This window comes from Thunnus albacares, chromosome 10 (genome assembly GCF_914725855.1).
Source record: "Thunnus albacares chromosome 10, fThuAlb1.1, whole genome shotgun sequence".
NCBI lineage: Eukaryota > Metazoa > Chordata > Actinopteri > Scombriformes > Scombridae > Thunnus > Thunnus albacares.
The window spans coordinates 13209039-13224390 of NC_058115.1; the positions used below are offsets into that span (position 1 = coordinate 13209039).

General features: G+C 41.4%; 1 protein-coding gene across 4 annotated transcripts; it reads right to left on the bottom strand.

Moving 5' to 3' along the window:
* Window positions 1–264: 264 nt before the first annotated feature.
* On the bottom strand, window positions 265–13754 carry zgc:66447 (SLAIN motif-containing protein-like). 4 transcript variants are annotated; one of them, XM_044362895.1, is made up of 9 exons: window positions 13447–13753; window positions 12249–12907; window positions 7258–7394; window positions 6187–6309; window positions 4026–4166; window positions 3496–3825; window positions 3218–3358; window positions 1885–2182; window positions 265–1283 (listed from the first exon to the last, which is right to left on the bottom strand). In XM_044362895.1, exons 2-9 carry the CDS (start codon window positions 12896–12898, stop codon window positions 1229–1231), a joined length of 1875 nt encoding a protein of 624 aa, XP_044218830.1. In that variant the 5' UTR covers window positions 12899–12907; window positions 13447–13753; the 3' UTR covers window positions 265–1228. The 4 variants fall into 4 exon arrangements, with proteins under 4 accessions (XP_044218830.1, XP_044218831.1, XP_044218827.1 ...); XM_044362896.1 differs by having other exon boundaries at window positions 1885–2122; window positions 3218–3361; XM_044362892.1 differs by having other exon boundaries at window positions 3218–3361; window positions 13447–13752.
* Between the last annotated feature and the right edge of the window lie 1598 nt (window positions 13755–15352).

Sequence of the window (15352 nt, forward strand, 5' to 3'; positions counted from 1 at the left end):
TCACACAGACTTATAATTTTTTTTCATGTGGTTGCAGACTGTGCGCTCACACTTTGTATGCGCACGAGGCCTGTAGGCCATTTTGTCACAAGGGGTGTGTAGCATTGAGCATTCATTTGAGAAGCGTTTTGGTCTTGCTGCACCCAGGAAATATCCGGGACATGCTGCTGCTGCTATGTTGTGCCGCATAATGAGACTAATTAGCCTGTGATGCAAACAGACCTCCACTTGGCATGCATATATTACAAGTGAACACACATGCAATTATAGTTTCGGGGTAGACTTTATTATTCATTTTCATTACAGCTCCCAAATTTTCAGAGGCACTCTGCATGAGGGTGCATAGCTGGCACAAGGCCTTCGTGCATAAACATTTTATTTATTACAGTGGTATCCAAAAGCAAACACTCATATCCACCATTGGATATGAAGTAAAAATGCCTGGAAAATGCAGTACGGTAACAGTACCTTTGATGACTTTAGATTACTTTTGGAATTAGAAAGAGTGTTGCAGCTGAAATGCACCTTGGCACAAACTATATTTTTCCTTTTTTTAAATTATTTAAGGGCAGTGTGGTTTACAGGAGTTGCATTGCTGTGTAAAAGCAAAGAGCAAAAACAAAAATACAACAAATCTAAAGATAATTTCACTATGAACCACTCAAACATTCATAAATTCAAACAGATCATTGTGGAGACACATGGAAGATTTGTCATACTGCAGTTACATAATGATGAAAGGGATAAGGAAAAACGAAACCAAGCATGCAACACTCAGCACCATCATCTAGTAGGAATTCACACAGAAAATGCACAAACCAGCAACATCTTCATTTAAATTGTCTTCATATCAATAACATCAACAGAACAAAGTAATTACAACCCTTAATATTCCAGCAGTTTCTCACAATTACCATAGAAAAATAAGTAAAATTGACACAAACAAATCTTCTGGAAGCTCTGAGTTGGTCCATATAACAAGTGGAGTGTGCATGTGTGCCTTCGTGTCTGCCTACACATCCTCTCTGTGTGTGGGTTGACAATGTTTCATGCGAGGGAAAGAGATGAATCTTAACTACAAATCCAGTGCAGCCCAGCGATCCAGTCTGAAATGGGGAACTGAGAGGTTGTATGACACATTGGCTGTGTTCCTTGTTTCTATGAGAGGTCAATGGGGAGAGGTCACGTAAAGGTTGCAGCAGTGGACATCCTTCATCGCCGGTTAGACTCAGTAACAGCCATCTTTCCAGGATTCATCTGAGATTTTAGTCATGCCCAAAGACCTGCCAATAAAATAGAAAGTTAGTCTTTATTCACAGGAGAGGCTGTGCAGATGGTAATTCAACTACTTTGCAAGACCACAACAATCATTGCTCAATAATACCACAAATATCAAATTGTGAAAGCAACTTTGCAATAATGAAAACATATTCTTCAGTTTCTCTATATTCCTTAAAAAGAGTACTCCACTGATTTAGCATTGCACTGCTTTGACATCATCTAATGATGGACAGTTTAAATATAAACGATCAAAATCAATGCAGTATTTTTTATTTCACACATTCCTCATCCTTGTAAAAACCTGCCACCTATGTTACCCACGATGCAACTCAATTGCTGACAGTTTGGTCAGAGATTTAGGTGTATTATGCTAGTGGTGGCTAATGTAGCCCCAAGCACAGAGGAGGAGTGGCCTACAGAGGTCTGGTAACCTCACATCTTTCTGACTCCACACCCCACGATACTTTTTATTTTCAGCCTAAACTGACACTGACTCAAGTGACATCATTTGAGTCAGCAGGACTCCCAAAAACCTCTAAACAAACCTTGATGTAAAAAATAAGTGGAGTACCCTCTTTAACAGTAGTCAGTTTAAGCACTCACCTTCTTGGTGGCTGTGAAAGTTTACTCCTGGTTGATGCTGATGGTGCAGGCTGTCCTCGGCCCACTGCAGGCCTGCCTACCCCAGCAGAGGATCTCCCAGGTACATAGGCTCCACCATTAGTGGAGCCCGGGGACTGGACCCTCCGGGCCCCTCCTGCAGGAAGTGTTTGGACAACAGGCAAACCTCTGGAAGACTGACGACCAGGTGCCATGGGGCCCACAGGAGTGACAGCTTTAACTGGAGCCCGCAGGGAGAGAGGAGACTGGCCATTGTTACGCAGTCGACTACAAGCCATACCTTTAGCAGAAGAGAGGCACAGTGGTATGACTTTCTTTCAGATGAACTGGGTAATTGAATAAATATTTTTTATATATTTTTAAAAATGCTGTAGTTTAATCAAAACCCCACGTACGAGTTGTAGGCATGCCTTTAAATTGGGAGGAGCAGAACTGGATTATCACGGACAAGTTGGGAGCAAAGTAGTGGAAAAATCCTGTAGCAGTTGACTAAAAGAGTTCTGGGTGGGGAGGGTTACCTGCAGATTACCTGGGGTATGTCAGGGAAGATGAGTGGTCAGGGAAGGGGTAGGGCTATATATATATATATATATATATATATATATATATATATATATATATATATATATATATATATATATATATATATATATATATATATATATATATATATATAGAGTGTATAGTGTGACCCATATACAGTATGAGTTAGTTAAAGATGAGGCCTTGTGCAGTTAGGGTTAGACTATCATGGCCAGATTTGTCATCATCATCATCATCATCATTATCATTATTATTATTATTATTATTATTATATTTTTGGGAGGATAATATCAGTGTGCAAATGTAATTCAAAGATAAAAAAATTGCATTTTTTAAAACTTTTATGAATTTAATAACATGTAAGACATATTGCAAGTTTGTGATTTAAAACAAAACAGTATATTTGCTAATGTTGCTCTTACTGTAAGTTTATACAACATTTGTTGCTTAACATTATTTTTATTATTATTACTATATATTTTGTTTAGCATTTACATTTATATCATATTTATTCAAACAATATTCTACTACAAAATAAGTTACTCTTGTAATGTATTTTTCAATTCAAACTCTAAGATCAGCACTGAATATCTGCTGTTTGCAGCTTCAGTTAAATTGAATATATATATCAGTCCAACCCTTCCTGCAGAAGCATTCAGGTTAAGAGGAGGTGAGGTGGTGGGGTACAAGTGACAGTATAGAGGGATATGTGCAAGGCAGATACCATTATATGAAAGGCGTGGTGTGGACCAGGTGAGGAGGGTGGGGTTACCTGTGGAGGGGGAGTGAGTCAGGTGGGACATGCGGTTGCCAGAGCTCTGGAGGTTAGCCTCCATGCTGCGGCTGTTTCTGACTGCCTCCAGGGAACGTAGGCTGGTGCGGGGGGCCAGATTAGGCATGCTGTGCCTCAACTCTTCTGGAACCACACATAGACAAGACATTTAGCAAAAACAGAATGTGTATCACCACAGCTTTAGTATCTCCGCGTTGGTCACTCTGCCCTCTCTGACCTAGTATATGAATCCTGTGTTATAACGGATTTTTGCATACCCTCACTCCTGGCAAATTTGAGCAGCTCTGCACTGGGGCCCTGAAGAGATCGTCTGGGTGTTCTTGTGCGTGGAGCCCCGAGTCGGCTGCTATATTCCTGACCGTGGTTGGAAGTGGAGGGAGACAGGCACCGGGGTGAGCCTAAGGGCGAGGGGGTGAAGCGATGCCGCCGCTGGGGCAGGGAGCAGAACTCATCCTCTTCGTCTTCTAGGCTATAGCTGTCAAATTCCTGATCGCTGTAGGTGCCACCCCGGCGCAGGGACTGCAGAGACGCTGTGGAGCTGCGGCGTGATGCAGATGCTGAGCTGGAAGCATAATCCTGCCTCAAACCTGACATCAAAAATATAAAATTAAAAAGGAAACTTGCAATATACTCAAGTAGACAGATTAATGCACTGTGGCAACTGTGCTAGTTTTTTCTCTCTCTCTTTTTTCATCTGCTGTCAGATAAACAGTACTCTACCTTTAGAATTTGAAAACACAATCACAGCTGGTGTCTGGCACACCATGTGAACAACACCTCTACTCACTTTCTTCCTGTAGGCGAGCCATGATCTGGACATCAGTGAGATCCTGCAGCTTATACCCCATAGAGATGGAGTCATCTGATGTACTGAGCTCGCTGTCTATGGAGGACTGGGAGCTCAGGGCTGAGTGCATGCTTGTCACACCTGTAAACACAGTGGGATGTTGGTTTCAAACAGCATCTTGCACATCAATAAAAGCATTACTGATCACATTTTCTGCAAGTTATTTCCACCTTTGTCAGGGAGAAACTACCGTAACCTATATTATAAAGGCTGTAGGGCTCTCCCATAAAGGGAACAAGGTCATAATCATTAAAAAAACTATTCAGACTACAGAATGCATTTCAGTTTGTAAAAATAAACAATATTTGTGGATATCCCCTTAGGAAGGTGAAGTGAAAGGTTTTTCCTCCATTATGCATAATGACAGTGGACAGCCACATCACAGAATGATAACTAGCTCTCAAAGAAAGACTGCATAGAAGGCTCTTGATTAATGGGCCCCTTTCACATAATAAAATGACTTTAACAAATGTCAGACCATCACCTATGTGGTAACTGAACTGATCACAAATGATTAAATGCCTTCAGGATTGGTTAGACTCTGTTCAGCAGATGACAGGGATTGATCGATCAGGTTTACATCACTGTATGATTGCTTCGAGGTGAAGCGGAGTTGCACATCAAAAAGTTTTTTTGTTTTTTTTTAAGTTGGGTACTAGAAGAAAAGCTGCTCAGTCAGTCATAACAAGCTGGAGGTGTGTGAGATATCACCCAAACCATCTCAACCACCGCACACTTTGCGCTTCCTGTATCAGGACAAATTCAGATTTTAGTTTTATATTTCACCAGGTGGATCGGCATTCTACGTTCATTATGTATCCGGACAATATTTGAGAATTTACTGTATGAATATAAACTATGGCTCTGTTTGCTAAAGATTAACATCTCGCTCCACCCTGACTTCACTACAGCCATGTACAGGAAGTTTACTCTAGAAGTTTTGTTTAGAAGAAGAACTGTTTGCTTATGATGCCCAGGAAAGCTGTATGCAAAAGGCTCCCCTGCCGGGCGTGTCTGTCTGACACAGGCCTAACACTCAGACTGAGACAAATAGGAAATGACAACATCATCCAGGGGCATTTAGTTATGTAAAAAGTCTGGGATTAGATAGGGTCACCACCGCCCACAAGCAAAGCATTTTCAAGTTCATGCAAAGATTGGTTATTAATAGGGTTTGGACAACACGAGCATTGTTGGTCTTCGCACGGTGAAGGTGTTCTGAGCAGTAACAGGAGTGCAAAGTAACTGTAACAAATGCCACCACAAAGTCAAGATCAACAACATTATACATTTCACACAGGAGGTTAGCATTGCCAAACACCTTCAATACATCAATATGCAGTGTTTTCATCCCCAGAAATACAAATCACATATACTTAACATGATTGCTGAACATCTTCCAAATTGAGCTGGTGTTGCAGATGTTTCTGCCAGGCACACATTGTTTTCTATTTATTTTAATATAACATGAAAGTCAATTCAAAGAATAGTAAACATATTTTACCTTTGTCTTTGATAGAGCCTTATTAAAGAGGAATTTCTGTTACTATGTGACAGACAAAGTTTCTTGAATACTTAAGATAGACAATTCATCACAGTGAATAGAAAATGAGTGAAAGCTTGGACTAATTTGGAAAACCTAAAAGTTGGCTGACCAACAGCAATCTTCATAATGCAAGAAGCTGATAAATACACGTTCTACTTTCCAGGATGTCCTTAAGACAAGACAGTTTTAATTCATAGCACTCAAGACTGTGATTTTAGAGCCTCCTGCTAGCCAGAAACCTTGACTAATAATTGAACCTCAAACGATGTTCCCTGTGATGGATTACCATTGTCAAGCAAGTTTATTTTAACACAGTAATAAAATTAATGATTTGGAAAATGGGTTATCAGGAACGTCAAGTATATGTGATGTACAGTAAACTGGGTAAAACATGCAAAAACACCTTAAATACTACCATTCAGATCACCAAGAGCACATGTTGTTGACGCATTAGTTCACACGCAACTGACCTACATCCTTACAATAACTGACGTCAATCCCACTGTTGTGTTGAGCAGAAAATGAGGAGCACAGTGTGTTAATGTCATGCCATACCTGAGCTGCCACAGGTTAGTAGGGATTTGTTAGTTGATTTGTGGTACCCAGGAGAGATCAGGCCTGAGCCTGCTGAGCCTGCCTCTGCTGATGGGCTGCTGTACATGTTTCTCCATCGAGACGCTGCAGAGAACAGGAGAGGACAGATTAGATCCCTGAGAAGAAAGTAGACGCTTCAAAAGGACGACATGAAGAGAAAGACATCAAGAACAGCAAAGTATGGTTGAGATGAGTGTCTCTGATCAGATGTGGTTACAGAATGTTTTGATCAAAAGCCTTATAAAGTGTGTAAAAAGTGTAATGTTCAGTGTAACAGCAGGTGTAGATGTGAATCATTCACAAAAGAGCCTTGAGGACAAGCTAATACTTGCATACCTATGTAGCAAAAAGAGGTTTCTAATTAAACAATATATTTTTATTAATTTATTTCATACATCTTTACTGCTAAACCTGTAATATGTGCAGTTTGGCTAAAACATGCTCTGTGCCACCAGGCAGTTTTGTGGGCTGGTGCTGCCATTTAAAAAGGAGAGCTGACCCAGGGGGGAAGGTAATCCAACCCAGTCCATGACTTCATGTAGTCATTCAGCCCTGGTGTGAATAGCTTTGTTGTTCAGGTTCTGCAGTGATCAGGAAGTAGGAGCTGCGAGCAGGATAAATAATGAATGGAGTGTGTTGGATCAGACACAAACTTCTGTCCATACATACATACAGACGTACACATACACATTCACTACAAGTACATGGCCATTGTTATACGACAAAAACACACAGATGAGTGCACATGCACAGCGGAGGTGAGCAGTAAATAAGAATGCAGCACATTCACAGAAGGGGGTTAGGCTGCATCTCTAAAGCAGAAACATGTGACTTAACGACCTTTAAAGGGACTTTTTCATTTGGAAAGCTGTTGCTTAATTAAAGTAAATTTGTTTCTCATTTATTTGGAAAGCTGTTGCTTTATTTGTCATAGATTGCTCAGTTTAGGACAGCAGATTCATAAATACTTTGGTTAAGGCATTTCAAAGAGTTCGATGTAAACATGTACGTGTGTGTTTGTTAATTGCATACTCTGGTCCAAACGGTTGATCAGGGTCCGACACGCTATTTCTGTCTCTGGGCTGCGGTGGTCAAGAACCTGCCGACACCACTTCAAAGGAGACCCGGGGCCTGCCTCTGCTACTTGCTTTTTAGGAGACACATACAACCTGAAGAGAAAAAGGCAGACAAGAAGAAAACGTATTATTTCCGAGGGAAACGGGAGCAATGACGAGGAGTAAGAAGGGATTGGGAGAGTAATACCGAGATGTGAAAACTGACGTAGGGAAAAAGGCTGAAAAAGTAAGCCTAATCTACTTTTTATTAAACATGCTTGTCAGGTGTTTGCCATTAAGCTCTGAGCAGAAGATTTGAATGAGAACAAGCTAGAGATTAGTGTTAACTACTGGCTTGTTAGGTATGTACCTAATAGTGTTGAGCATGTGGTGTACAGTGAGAATGTTTTTCACAATGCATGACTGAGCACAGGCAGAACTAACGCCCAGCCACTGAATGGTTTTCTGGCAAAAGGACAATGTGAAGCAGCAAAGACCCTACATCGTAAAAACAACCAGACTGTTTTATTTAAAGTGAATGATGTAATCAGAGCAAATACCTTAAAAAAGGCAGAATGCAACAATGGATAGACTCATACAAAAATAATACCACTCAATCATCACTTGTGACCCACTGCAAGTGTGTGGTGGTGTATGTATCTGCAGAGACCCTGCCCTCTGCCTGGATTTTCTTAATTTGCTGTGTTCAGGATGTTTCTGGGCATCAACCTTTGGGCAGTGGGTGTGCAGGCCCCAGCCAATAACGGCACGCAGGGTGTGAGGGCAGGACTCAACTTTGAATGTTGTGTTTACAAACCGCAACTGACTGACTTCTGCTTAACACATCAGGCTTCAATAACATCCTTGTGTATGTGGTGGCAGGCCACACTCAAGACTACAAACACATTAAGGCAGACACACGTGAAAACAAAACAAAAAGTCCTATGGTGGCAAAAAATAGAAAGATTTTCAAATATAGTGGTTTCGTATGGACATGGATGGATGATCCAGCATCTAAAAAGAGAAGTCCTATTACTGCATTACACTCTACTGCAAGAAGTTTTGCCCCAGTGAAGGCAAACAGCCACAAGCTTTGAACTGGTGGCCAGTCACATGGGCTGATCCTTTGAGCTGGATACACAAAAGGCCCGGACCGACTGGTTCTGGACCAATCAGCTACAAATCATCTTCCCATTGGGTGAACACAAAAGGACCCATTTACCACTGGAATAAGCAACAATACAGAGAGCAATATCCAGGTCACACATCTTGCCGCAGAGCACAGTTTCTCCTGTGGGAGAGTGGGAGGTACTTCTTATGCACATAAAACCTGTGTTTGATACCAGGTAATAAACACGCCTCCTGCTCGTTTGATCCATTCACACCAGAGTTTTGATCACAGGATAATAAGTGGTAGTCGCCGCTTACACAAGATACAGCTCTGCCAAACTGACACCATGGTTCCATAAACCTTAATGCTACACCATAAAATTATACTTGAGCTACAATATGTGATAAAAAGGGTGGTTGACTTTCGGTTTGTTACCGCCGGTTGTTACATTGTTTACGTTGGGCACGCAACGCTGCAGATGGACAAATAGGTGGAGAGATTAGTGAAACCTACACACTTGTGGTATGCTAATATATCTCTGCGATACAGGAAAGTGGCATTCATGGATGAGAGGATTAGAAGTCAACATCTGTCCGTACAGTATAGCTATACTTTTACAGTAATCCTATGATCATTTAAAATGAACCCTATAGTAACCCTATGGTTATTATAAAAATTGGTGTCCATTAGAGCTGCAAATGATTAGTTGATGGACAGAAAATTAATCAGCAACTATTTTGATAATAAAACAATTGTTTAATAATTATTTTAAAGCACAAATAGCCAAAACCTACTGTTTAACTTCTCAAAAGTGATGATTTAATTCTTTTCTTTGTCATATGTGATAGTAAACTGAATGTCTTTGGGTTTTGAACTGTTGGTCGGACAAAGCGAGAAATCTGAAGACATCAACTTTGACTCTAGGAAATTGTAAAATACATTTATCCCCATTTTCTGACATTTTATAGACCAAAAGATCAAGTGATTCATTGAAAAAATAAGTGGCAGATTAATTGCTAATCAAAATAATCAGTAGTTGCAGCCAAAGTATCCATCCTTTCATTTTAAAGCTAAGCATTGACTATGTTAACAAGCATGCCCTTATTCTGAAAAAGACAATATTCCTACAAAGCTGTTTACACAGCTAATGAAAATGAATATTCCACTAATATTCTTGTTTACATGCAGAGGGTTTTCAGGGTTTCCCTCTGCTTCAGTGGGGAGGGGAATCACAAGATCTCTGCAGGCAGTGAAGTAAACCAGCGGGGAGAAAAACTAGAGTGAGCTGCTACCTGATATTTATAAGTGATACTGATATGACTGATATTATAAATTTAAAGTTACAAGCACATCCAGTACTGAGGTTGTCCCATGATTACTGCACTGCTGAGTGTTTTTGTTGCATCACACAAACAGGCAAGAGAACCATGCGCTGCAAACTGCGGTAAAAAACCCCATTTGAGACACATTCCGAAAGCACTGTATACATGGCCAAAGAATGCTCCTAAATCGGCATATCTCACGTCTTAATCGGAAAATGCTACTTTTGGAATAAGGCCTAATTTGGAATATCCAAACAGAATATGCTGCTTACATGACCTGTATCAAATTTGGAATATTGTCATAGTTGGAATAATAATGGAATATTAGTGTGCATGTAAACGTAGTCAATGTCTGATCTGTTTTTAACAGCCAGGAGCAGAATCACAGAGCCAGGTTGGAAAACTTTCACTGACACATTGAAATCAATGATGAAAAAACAGTTCTCTGTGTCAGTAGCCCCTTTTACACAGCCTGTTCAAGATGGGAATGATGCGCCGTTATTCCCCCTCTCTGTTCTGTATAAAAAGGTACGAACACGGAATGGGGGGACACTGTTGTTCCGCCATTAACCCGGCAGCAGAGGTAATCACATTGCCGGATTAACATCTGTGTAAAAGGGACATCTAGCATGGCGGGACTACACACTAGACACCGACGCTGTTGTGTTACACGTCACACTTCTGATTCCGAAACGCCAGCATTCTATCTAAAATCACACATGGGGGCAGCTTTATGTTGGCTGTTCGGTCCAGTGCCAAGCCGGCATCATGACAGGTCTTCTTTACTGTAATATTGCGGGATATCTGTATAAAAGGGGCGAGTATGTGTATACTTCAGGAGCTTTGGAGTTTAGGTCTATTTGTGGAATTTCAAAGGCTGGGGGGCATCTAGCTGCTGTTTTATAAACTATAGACTTGCAGTATATACACTTAAATGATACATTAAGAAACATTAACATGGCAATCTTGAATTGTAGGGTGGTAGATCTGAAACATTGCCTGCTCACTAATAATTCTGAAGGTATTCTCTGGCTTTTCCAATCTTGATTGTGTGACATTGTGATTCTATTTTTTGTATCTTTTGTCATTTTTAATCTTCTTTAAGTTTGTGATTCATAGGATAAAATCTTTACAAGAGATCCTGAAGTTGCTCTCAATTACCTTGTTTTTGTCCCTGTTGCAGTCTGATCACAGAAGGGGGCCCCACATCACATGCTGTGCAATCCCACCCAAAGCAGTTTAGCCATGCGGCAGCATCCAGCCCAGAGCAGATCAGATTATGTCGCTGTTAGGATTACTGGATGTTTTGGCTATGATAACCTCACAAAGCACATATGGTATGGCTAATGATGTGAAACTGAAAATAATTCATGAATGGTCTGGCTGTTAAGCTTCATGGCTGAGCTGCTAAAGTAGCTATCAGGAACACAATATGGTACCTGTTTTAGCCAAGTGCACAGTATAAACAATACTCCAACATGTCGGGACTGGCTTCTGGTATAAAATTAATATTGTTTATAAGTATTACTGTTCCTTTAGGATAATTAAATTCTGCCAATTCAGTTGGAGAAAATTAGCAAAATTCATATTGTTTCAAAAAACACAATAAGCTCCAACCTGACCTACCTTCAGGAATTAACTAGTGCAGATATAGCTTTGTTGAACTTTAGTCCATTGTATAACAAGTCTTAGCAAATGCAGAGCTATGTGCAGTCAAGCCAATAATAATATTTCTTATTTTTATATATTTATCATTATATATGATAATAAAACCTTTATCTCAATCTCAGTAGAATAACTTCATTCAGGTATGAATAAAAAAAACTTTGTAGTCATCCTAACCTGCCAAACAGGTAGCAAGATATCTCATACCTGCTGTTTACCTGTCTAGAGAGCTCAGAGTCAACTGAGCCACCAGCCTCTTACTCTCATATTCACGTCAACTGCTTCTGAAATTAAACACTGCTGACTGCACTTCTTTTTCCTTAGAGTCTTTCTTGTTTCCCTTTTAATCACCCCTAACACCTAATCATTTACTCCTGGCTACAGTAAAAATTTGCTAAGTGGTGCTCAAAATGTTTGCCACTTTCAAGTAGAACTTTGAAAGTACAAAAAAATTCCCCTTGAATTTGCGGAGGAGGCAAAGAAGGCAGAAACTGCCTTGGCCAAGAATTACGTCTAATTTTACATCTTAATAACCTAATGTTACATAGTCACTGCCCTGTGGGGGAGTAAAACACTTTCAAATCAGAGGTTAAAATGAAAAGGCACAAGTGACTCATCTTGCTGAAGGGGCTCTTGTACCTATACACAGGCACACATAACAGACAACAATAAGTGTGACATCCTGTAACCTGTGTGGCACAGATAAATGTCCCCTGAAACTAGAGGGCATGTGCTGCTACATATTTTGGTGTTGTGTCTCACATCCGCAACACTTTAGGTGTAGCGATTAGCTCTAGCCAGCTATGATAGAAATATATACTGGATAAACAAAACAAAAATGGGATAAGCAGTGCAGCTGATGAAACATACCAACTGTCCTCGTCCTCTACTTCTGCACACTCATCCTCCAAATCTAGGACATCCACCTCATCCAGTGCAGTTTGGTCCACCCCTGAGTCGCTCTCCGCAAGTGTCTCTGACTCATAACTTTCCTGAGAGGGGCTGTCTGGTGTCTGGCTTTGCCCCTGGGTCTGCCCTGCTCCATTGCTGCAAGTCAAGGTGAGAAAGCCCCCACATGGACCCCGATCTTCCTCTACCTCCTCTTCTTCATCCTCTTCCTCCAGTCTGTTGGCCACAGGAAGAGGGGACATCTCTTCGCCGCTGCTACTGTCCTGAGGGGGTGACAGTTCAAAGTCTCTGCTGCCCAGCTCGCCACCGTGCTCCAACCTAAGGTCACAAGTCAGCCTCTCATTGATATTGACTGCAGCTGTGAGGTTGCTGTTGCTGCTGGCTCCTCTGTGGATGATATTCTTGCTCCCCCTGTTGCGTAGTGTCTCATTCTGGACCTCCAATCTATGAACAAGCTCCTGCAGCTTTCGGACCTCCTCCAGCTCCACCCCTGCTAGGTCTTGACCCCCCTCCTCTTCCTCCTCGCACCCCGGCTTGGAGCTCTCCATGAGGCCTCTGGGACTGCCATTGTCAGGCTGGGGGACCACGCTGGCACTGTCCGGGACCACCATGCTCCGACTCTGTTGGGAGTCACAGTGACATTAATATGATGACAAAAGAGAACAACTAGATATTTCACAAGACAGAGACAATGTACTGGTTCAAGGTTGTATTGGTTCATGTTATGATGCCAAATACACTCATGGTGATTGGCAGCAACATAACACCAACTCAACACAGAGTGACCACAGCTACATTCTGATGTTATCAGTAAAATAGTCTTAAAATTGCCTTTTTTTAAGACCTCATTAACAGTTACACCAACTAGCTCGTGTGTCAAATCGTTAACTCAGCAATTTCAGCTAACAACAACCAGTATTTACATCACACCGACCACTTTTTACTCGTCGTAACATTGCTAAACTCTGCGCTTGCAAACAGCTAACGTTAGCTGCAGAGTACAGACAGACAGACAGATGCTGTACATCATGAACTCGACCTCCGAGCGGTAAACATGTAGCTGCTGTATTGAAAGCATGATTCACTTGTACACGTATATCTGAGCACTCTTGGTTGATGTTAGCTCAAGCTAGCGTGCTATCAGCGAAAACAGTCGTACCGGTGAGTGAGCCGTGTTGTCCCAGTTGTCCCAGCGAGCTTGCCCGCGCTGCTGAAGAGCTCAAACTCCTCTCTGCAACACCGACTGCATGAATGAAGCCGCTAATTACAACCACCTGAAACGGCCCGCAGCTTGATAGTGATTGCCAAGACGCCAGGGTAACTCTCGGTTAGCTAGTGCATGTTATCTTGTTGCCTGCGCTTCACCGATAGCGTTCACCATATCGCTCGCTGCTAACTAGCTTGTTGATGGAGTTTTTAGTTAGCCCAGTGAACAGACCTGCAGCGGTGCTCGCCCCTCCCCCCACTGGTTCTCCCGGTTAATCGGCGCCCCCTATCGGAGGCAGGTAGTACTGCTGCAACATCTTTCTGTAATCTCGATTGTAGCCATTGGGTGTCGCTGTTTACAAAATAGTGCAATACACACATCTGTATCAAAGGTGAGACGGACAGAACAGACTAGCATTCATTCCGAGTCAAGCCAGTTTTATTTACACTCACTGGCCACTTCATTAGGTACACCTGTGCAGTCTAATGCAATCCCATACAATATATATGATACAATACAATAATTTTTTGTCCACGCCATTAACATACATGGGGGGGGAATTATTAGGAACGCTTTTCAATATAATGCACTTCAGTCACCACCACCACCCACTATGACCTCAATAATAAACATAAACTAGAATTATCACCTTTCTGATAATTTCAACAAAAACTTAAAATGTATAAGCTTCGTAAATGTAGAATTTATGGCAGAGCTGTTGTATTGGTTTGCGTTAGATTGCACACGTGTACCTAATAAAGTGGCCAGTGAGTATATAGCACCAAATCACAAGAGAAGTTATCTCAGGGCACTTTTCATATAGAGCAGGTCTAGTCCACACTCTTTAATTTACAGAGACCCAACATTCCCCCATAGGCAAGCACTTGGTAACAGTGGTGAGGAAAAACTCCCCTTTAATGGGAAGAAACCTCGAGCAGAACCAGGCTCTAGATGAGCAGCCATCTGCTTTGACCAGTTGGGTTGAGAGAGGATGAGGGAGGGAGAGAGGGGAGAGAGAGACACAGAGAAGCACTGCAACAACAATAATAACAATTACAACAACAATAATAATAATAGAAATATGACTAATAATAATAGTAGTAGCAGTGGACATCAAGCTGGACCAAGGGGACAGCACGTGGTCCACAACTGAAGATCACCTGCAAGAAAGCACAAAACTCCGGGGAACATGCCAAGTTAGTAACATGTATTAATGGGGCATGAATGCGTACAGATGGAGAGGGAGAGGAGGAGAGAGGAGCTCAGAGCATCATGGGAAGTCCCCCAGCAGTCTAGGTCTATAGCAGCATAACTAAGGGCTGGTCCAAGGCAAGACTGGGCCTGCCTTAACTATAAGCTTTATCAGAAAGGAAAGTTTTAAGCCTACTCTTAAACGTAGAGAGGGTGTCTGCCTCCAGGATACAAACAGAAAGATGCTTCCACAGGAGAGGAGCCTGCTATGCCTCCCATTCTACTTTTAGAGACTCTAGTAAGCCTGCATTCTGGGAACACAGTGTTCTAGTGGGATAATATGGTACTATGTGCAGGAGCAGAGGCAGAAGTCTCAGCAGGAAAAATCTCAAAATCTTGGCAAATAACACTAAAAATATCTCCTTGATACTAGTCAAGTCATATTTTTATTATTTTAGTTACTTTTCAGATGAAGATTTGAAACAATGATATTTACAACGATATTTATTACTGCACACACTTTCTTTTGTAGTCTTTTTCAAAATGGTCAACACTGTCTTTATGCTGGACAATGTGTGGACAGGTATTGACCTAACACACAAAGACCAGGTAATGGCATTAAGTTTATCATTCATATCATTAAGTTTCATTCATATCATTAAGTTTC